Source organism: Triticum urartu, chromosome 6A (genome assembly GCF_056163025.1).
Source record: "Triticum urartu cultivar PI428250 chromosome 6A, HENAU_Tu73, whole genome shotgun sequence".
Classification (NCBI taxonomy): Eukaryota; Viridiplantae; Streptophyta; class Magnoliopsida; order Poales; family Poaceae; genus Triticum; species Triticum urartu.
Window position 1 is genome coordinate 95,251,600 of NC_141878.1, and position 8,033 is coordinate 95,259,632.

Genomic DNA, 8,033 nt, shown 5'->3' on the forward strand with positions numbered 1-8,033 from the left:
CCAAGGTCCTTCCTGAGTGACTCTCTCCCAATCCCCCAGACACGAGAATTGGATCGTGTATAGGCTTTAGGCAGATGCTAGCCTCGCTATAAGCAGGAACTAGCATTCGCGCCCGATGGGCTGGTGTTATTAATGAAAAAACGGGCCTTCTATTGGTATTTGCGGTTCCTCCCAACAAGCCCGAAACACCAGCCCATCATTACTATATTTTGAGCGTAAACCAGCCCATTACTATTGGGCCGCGCCGACCCGACCGAACCCGTGACAACAGAGTCCAAGGCAGGCCGGGCGGCCCAGATCCAAACTTGGGGGAGGGGCAAATCGGGACAGAAAAGGAGTGACAAGTTCATCCACCTCGCGTCCGGCTCCAACTCGCAAGCAAAGCGGAGATCCCCTCTTCCGCTTCCGCCTCCGCCTCCCCCTCAGCCTCTCCAGAAAATAAACCCCCACCCAGCACCTCGAGTCGCCTCCGTACCGTACCCCCGCACCACTCGCCCCCCGAACCCTAGCCAGCCAGCCCGCCAGCGCCGTCGGCGAATCGAATCCGCGGGCGTCCATCCAGCCAGCTGCCATGTCGCCGCCCGAGAACCCCAACGGCGGGGCCGCCGCCGCCGCGCCCTCGGAGCCCGCGCCGCCCGCCAAGCCTTCTTCCTCCAAGGGGAAGAAGAAGGACGACAAGAAGGACGACGATCTGGTGAGCTTCCCCCCGCCGTCCCCCCTCCCCTCCGCCCGGTCTCTCCCGGCCGGCCGAGATCGGGGAGCGTCTCGCTTCGATCTGCGGCTTTCGCCCCGCCTGATGTGTTTTTTTGCTTTGGTGCGCGCAGTCGGAGGAGGACCTGGCGCTCAAGGAGCAGCTCGAGCTCTACGTGGTGCGCGCGCAGGACGTGGATCCCGGCGTGCAGAGGCTCGCCCTCGAGAGCATGAGGTACTACAATCTCTTCCCTTGCTGGGACCTCAAGATTCAGTTTTTGGTCCCCGAATTCTGTCCCGTGCCTAGGTCTGGTGGTGCGTCGGCTGCTTGCTCTAGGTTTAGATTTCCGATCTCTGCGCGAATTTGATGAGTGGCTGGCTCTAGTTCTGCCCTCTTATCTGACGAACCACTATGAACTGCTGTCACTCTAGTTTGTCTAAAAAGATTAGCCTTTGTGTGCCCTCGACTGAGATTTTGACCTTTACAGGCAGGAGATTCGTTCCTTTGGCTTGCCATAAGTTTAGATTTCTGCTCTCTCTCTGAATTCCTTGAATGTGTAGCTATAGTTTTGGTAACTTTTGTTCCATCTATCTGGCAAGGTCTCGTTGAGTGCTGCCACTGTAGTAGTTTGTGTAAAAAACAATGTTTTCTTGCTTTAATTCTGTTAGCTGCCACTGAGATTTTGACCCCTACCAGGCAGGAGATTCGCTCAGCTACAAGCTCGATGACGTCTGTCCCAAAGCCACTGAAATTCCTCCGCCCACACTATGGAACCCTCAAGTCCTACTATGAAACTATGCCAGAATCTGAGCTAAAGGTATACTTTACACTCACACCTTTGTTGTACGGTGATTTAAATACTGATCCTGGACAGTGCTGATATAACCACACAACTGTTTTGCAGAAGTACATGGCTGACATACTATCGGTGTTGGCCTTGACAATGTCTGCTGAAGGAGAAAGGGTATGTGCCTGCCATGTTCCTACTCTGCCACAATTCAGTTTAATACCTTTCAGTGGGAATTGAGGTTAGCTTGCTTAAGAGTTTGCCTTTTCATCGTTTCAGGAGAGCCTGAGGTATCGTTTGTTGGGCTCTGAAGGCGACATTGGTTCCTGGGGTCATGAATATGTGAGGTAAGAACAATACTACATAAATTTAGGCAGACATATATTGATACCCAGAAATACAAATGCTTACCAGTAAGAGGTTAAAGTTTGAATTAGGCAGACATATGATACTCAACATGGCCTATTCCTAGGACTGTTACGATGAGTTAGTTGTACCATGATAAGATAAAAAGTTCCTTATGGTGGACATATATTGATTATGCATCATTATCTATTCTACTTTGGTTGCTATATGTGTTCTGACTGCAAGGTTTATGTTATGTGATAGCTAATTTGTATATAGCTATCTGACCAAGTCTCCGATACCTTGTTGAATTCAGTTTATTATTGCTTTTATGGACATTGTGGGTTTTGTAATTTGTTATACTTACACAATTGTTGGATTCTACTGAAACCTTCTCGTGACAGGAATCTGGCTGGTGAAATTTCTCAAGAATTCCAAAAGCGCCAGGTTGGAACTCTCATCCTTGTATCATTACTACGTGGAACTCCTGCCTTGCTCTTTTTGTGCCTCCATTCTTCTATTTGCCTAATTGTGATAACCCTTTATGTTTTACTTAGGATGCTTAACTTCCTACCATATCTAGACATCGTTGATGTAATTTGATAAATATTATTACCCCTTTTACAATAAGTGATTTACCTCATTATTTTGGTGACTACTAGTCATGCTTGTAGGTTTTAATCAGTTTGCAGAACTACTGTAGTTAATTGCCATATCCTACTCGCTCTAGTTATCTAAAAGCTGCTGTTGTGGACATCGGCAGTCGCTAGTATTCAGCTTTGAGTACTATGTGTTGTGATATATTCATAAAGCTAAACATAAGAAGACTTATGAAACATTCTATTGAAGACTAATTGACGATATGATTTTTGATTATCTAACTGAGATATTTTAAAGGATATTAGTAGTCAAAGTTTGAATTTTAGTAGTCAAAGTTTTGGATATTGTACTTTACTTATGCCCAAAACATCATCTTTTCAACAACTGGAGTGAGTAACTGGGTTGCCTTATTGTAATATCCAGTCTCGATCACATTTTATGTACTTGTCTTTTTTTAATGTTGCATGGTTGCAACCGTACTAAGTAGATGATCTCTGTTTTTTTTACTATTTCTTGTGTATATATATATTTCAAACCTCAAGTGTTAATTTTGTATTTCTGCAGGGTGATGACATGCCGATTGACGAGTTAATGGAACTAGTGCAGCAAATTGTCTCATTCCACATGAAGGTTTGTTCATTGAAAATTGTGAACATACACACTCCCTCCATTATAAAATAATTTTGTGGTGATGCATTGACGCCTTGTTTATTTTCTTGTCATTTTTTGTATAATAGCATAATGCTGAGCCTGAAGCTGTAGATCTTCTGATGGAGGTATTTTGACTTTCACAGTACATTAGCTGTAGCTATTCACCAATGGTTATGCTGATGCATGGTATTTCGTTGCAGGTTGAAGACCTTGATTTGCTAGTTGAGCATGTTGACTCAACAAACTACAAAAGAACTTGTTTGTACCTCACTAGTTCGTCTAGGTATGTCTACAACTCTACACATTAGGTTATACACTGCTATTTTTCTACTGTGTACATCTCTCAATGTATTTTCTGGAAAAAGTTCTCTTAAATAATAAATTTGAATTTTATTTGACTTGAATTAATGTTTAGCTCCATCTCAATTTCAAACTGCAGATTCCTCCCTTCTCCAGATGATACGCTGGCACTTGATATAGCATATACCATTTACATGAAGTTCGAAGATCTTGCAAGTGCATTGCGCATTGCTTTGCTTCTTGACAACAAGGTAAGCAGAAAATTATTAAAAGTTGTACTCCTCTGTTTAGTTATTACCTTTAAACTGACATGCATCTCAATGATTTGTAGTCCATACAGTATGTGAAGCAGGTCTACACAGCAACTGACGATCTTGTACTCAAGAAGCAATTCTCATACATCATTGCACGCCATGTATGTGCTTTCCCTCCCTTTCCCTCTTTCCACATCCCTGTGAATTTTGATTCCGTCTGTACCCTTAACCTTGGTTCGTTGTTTATGTCTAAATTTAAAGTAGCTTATCTTGCAAAATTTGACCGTGAGCTCTCCTCTTCTGAAGGGTTTGGCCATGGAGATTGATGATGAGATAGCTGCAGATGAAAATGACAAGGAAATGTTACAAGAAATAGTTAATAACACCAAGCTGAGCGAGGGGTACCTCACTCTTGCTCGTGATATTGAAGTTATGGAGGCAAAATCTCCAGAAGATATTTATAAGGTGACCTATATTTCACCGATTTCATGTTTATGGTAGGCTTTTTAGTCCATTATAAAAGTATGCTTATACTTTCTAATCTTTAGGTCCATTTGATTGACGGACGTGGTGCCAGCTCCAGTCTTGATTCTGCAAGACAGAATTTGGCTGCAACATTTGTTAATGCATTCGTGAATGCTGGATTTGGCCAGGTTAGTTTTTGTGGAGAAAGTGTTATTTGTGGTCCATATGAGGCAAGAGTGAATATTAAGTTTGTTCCTTTGTGCAGGATAAGCTGATGACTGCTCCATCTGATTCTTCCAGTAGTGGGTCTTCTGGAAATTGGTTATTTAAGAATAAGGAACATGGAAAAGCCAGTGCAGCAGCTAGCCTGGTACAATCACATCATTAGTTATATTCCTAACAACAAGGTTTCTTTACGTTATAACTAGCCACTAAATGAAATTATTGCTTGCAGGGAATGATTCTCCTGTGGGATACTGATTCTGGGCTTGCCCAGCTCGACAAGTACTTGCATAGTACTGATACTCATGTTGTTGCTGGAGCTTTGCTAGGTATTGGAGTTGTCACATGCGGTGTGAAGAATGATTGTGACCCTGTATGTATTCCAAGTTATTAGCTGCTTCCTCTCCCCCTCTGATATTATGCAAGTTCTGTCTTTAATAAGAATTTGTTTCCAGGCACTTGCTATCCTCATGGAGTATGTTAACAAGGATGACTCAAACATACGGATTGGTGCAATCTTGGGTCTTGGTATCGCATATGCTGGTTCTCAAAAGGACGAGGTGGAAATCGGTGCTTGCTATTGTCTGTTGTTACCTTATCATCAGTTATGTATTTCGTACTAACATGTTTTCCTGTATTCCAGCTAAGAGTGCAACTATCTGCTATACTGGGAGACCCCCAAGCAACACTCGAGGTCTTGGTCTTCACTGCTGTTGCTTTGGGATTGGTGTTTGTTGGTTCATGCAATGAAGAGATTGCACAATCCATCATATTTTTCTTGATGGAGCGTAGTGAGGCCGAGCTGGCAGAGCCAATTATACGCCTTCTTCCTGTTGCGCTTGGCCTTCTATATCTTGGAAAGCAGGTAAATACTCAACATTTACAGTTTCATTCAGTTTGTCATGCACGAAAAAAATATTATGTGTTTAGTGGATATATCTATTTAGAATGCTATTTGTTTTAAGGATTCGCCTACTCTTTTGTGAATGGCATCTCTGGGATCCAACTAGAAAGCTGATTGCAATTGTTTCATACTATGTTGTTGCTATTGATTCTAAATTCAGCTTATGCACACATCTTCATCATAATTCAAGGCAATGTAAATACATCAGATAACTTATTAATAGCGAGCTATTTCAGGAAAGTGTTGAGGCTACTGCGGAGGTTTCTAAAACATTTGATGAGAAGATCAGGAAATATTGTGACGTAACACTGATGTCCCTTGCATATGCTGGAACAGGAAATGTGCTCAAGGTACTTAACCTTCAATCCCTATTTTAACATGTTTGCTGACTTGTAGCGGCTTCAAACTGTGTTCTAATGGCTCCAACGTTTTCCCAATTCTTAATGCAGGTTCAGAAACTTCTTGGTATTTGCTCACAACATCTTGAGAAAGGTGAAACACACCAAGGCCCAGCTGTCCTTGGAATTGCTCTTATTGCCATGTCTGAAGAATTAGGAGCTGAAATGGCTGTACGATCACTTGAACGTCTGTTACAGTATGGCGAGCAGAATATTAGACGAGCAGTACCCCTTGCTCTTGGTATCCTCTGTATTTCGAACCCCAAGGTAATAAGTTACTGGAAATCTTTGTTGCTATAAAAGCCAATTGTTAATTTTGCCCAGTACATACTGGGACATTCTCCATGTTATGAATTAAATGCTTGTTCAGTGGTTCATTTTCAGTGTTATGTTGTTTATATTTTGGACAATTCTAATATCTTTATATTTCAGGTAAATGTAATGGACACACTGAGCAGATTGAGTCATGATGCAGATGCTGATGTTTCAATGGTATGTACTTCTTAGCCTAGCAGTTACTTTCTAAAATCCATGCTTCCATCTTATAACTTGTTTACCTTGGTCTAGGCTGCGATAATCTCACTGGGATTGATTGGTGCTGGTACAAACAATGCCAGAATAGCTGGTATGCTTCGTAATCTTTCGAGTTATTACTACAAAGAGGCTGCTCATCTATTCTGTGTAAGTACATATCCGGTGCTCCTTCAGCATCCTTTTTCCTATGGTGGTTTCCTGTTTGTATTGGAGTTGCAGACTTGCATATGCTGATCAGTTTTATATGTACAGGTAAGAATTGCTCAAGGGCTTGTTCACCTTGGGAAGGGTTTGCTGACACTTTCTCCATACCATTCCGACCGGTTTCTTCTTTCCCCGTAAGTAACTATCTTCAAGCACTGAATTTGCCCTTCAATATTGTTGGATTCATCTGACAATTCCTTTGTTTTCTTAGGATGGCACTTGGAGGGATTGTCACTGTTCTGCACGCATGCCTTGATATGAAATCCACCATTCTAGGGAAATATCACTACATTCTTTACATTATTGTATTGGCAATGCAGGTATGTATATAACTCATCTGCCAATTTTTATAACCAGACCAAACAGCCAGTTGATGATATAAAGATTATAAACTCTTCTTTCCTTATTACAGCCAAGGATGCTTTTGACGGTGGATGAGGATCTGAAGCCTCTTCCTGTTCCAGTGCGGGTTGGGCAAGCAGTTGATGTGGTCGGGCAGGCAGGAAGACCTAAGACGATCACCGGCTTTCAGACGCATACCACTCCTGTCTTGCTCGCAGCCGGGGAGCGAGCGGAATTGGCGACTGACAAGTAAGTTCAACTAGGACTCCATGTGTTCTTTATCGTCTGAGTATGTTCCTCTCCATGGCAGCTAACCACTGTTGCCTTGTGTCGTGCAGGTACATCCCCCTGACCTCGACGTTGGAGGGCTTTGTAATTCTGAAGAAGAACCCGGAATACCACGAGGAGTGAGGGAAACCCCCTAGGATTTGATCTGATGCAAGTTTTTGGAGTCCACCAGCTTGGCAGACTCGGAGTTAAAGGTTGTCGTCACCGAGGATCCTTTGATATGCCCTCACACAAGGCACTTGCTGGTGTTTCATCCAAAAACTTTTTATTCCGTCCACCAGAGCTGTAACTAACTGCAAGCTTGTTTGGTTGCCCGAATGGACCGGCATGCCACTTTGTACCCACACTGGTGGACATGTAGGAGTTGAACTGGTGGTGTCTTTTGACCTTAAGCTTATTTGTATATGTATCAAGTGTGTACTGAAAGTTACATCTTTAGAACTGATACGGCGTTGTCATTCATTAGCACAGTATGTTTAGCCTTTTTTGTGGACCTGCGGCCGTCTACTTATTTTTTGTGGAGTACCATGTTATGTCAGCAGTTAATGACTTGCTGTGCTGTGTTGAAAGTGTTGCTGCTATTTTTTACGATGTGTTTATGCTGATACGATTACAGTTTCAACTAAATTGCAACCTGGCCTGGCCGAACGCAATTGCAACCTGTGAAGAACTCTTATTTCATACGTAAAACTAAATTAGTGTCTTGCCAAACCTTTGCCCATGCCGAAAAAGAAGCGGTTATTCATCAGAACTTGTAAGCGGAAAAAATGGGAATTTGGAGGGATTTTTGTAGGGTCCCCAACTCAACCTCAACCAAACAAAGCAATGTTCGTTGTAAATTTATTTTCCAATTAAATCGTCTTGTTTTGCCGCAAAATCATTTAAAAGTGTGGCAGTACCCAACGTTTTAAGTGCATATAGGAGAAGCTTTGCAAACCAATGAGCACAAAGCATGTGGAGGTAAACAAGAAACCACTAATTTCTGCGTGTGATTTTTGTTGCTATTTCTATTATATTTCACAGTTCAGCTGGAGGACATGTATAAGAA

The 8,033-nt window shown here is 42.5% G+C and overlaps 1 protein-coding gene across 1 annotated transcript; it reads left to right on the top strand.

Moving 5' to 3' along the window:
- The first annotated feature begins 362 nt into the window (after window positions 1-362).
- LOC125514554 (26S proteasome non-ATPase regulatory subunit 2 homolog A) lies at window positions 363-7,531 on the top strand. Its single transcript, XM_048679894.2, has 25 exons — window positions 363-694; window positions 825-925; window positions 1,388-1,508; window positions 1,596-1,655; window positions 1,758-1,825; window positions 2,228-2,270; window positions 2,988-3,053; window positions 3,161-3,199; window positions 3,275-3,357; window positions 3,514-3,625; window positions 3,706-3,789; window positions 3,935-4,093; window positions 4,177-4,281; window positions 4,359-4,463; window positions 4,548-4,688; window positions 4,771-4,875; window positions 4,959-5,180; window positions 5,456-5,569; window positions 5,669-5,884; window positions 6,050-6,109; window positions 6,185-6,298; window positions 6,404-6,489; window positions 6,567-6,675; window positions 6,768-6,946; window positions 7,036-7,531. The coding sequence occupies exons 1-25, from the start codon at window positions 572-574 to the stop codon at window positions 7,106-7,108; spliced, it is 2,688 nt and encodes an 895-aa protein (XP_048535851.1). The 5' UTR covers window positions 363-571; the 3' UTR covers window positions 7,109-7,531.
- Window positions 7,532-8,033: the final 502 nt, after the last annotated feature.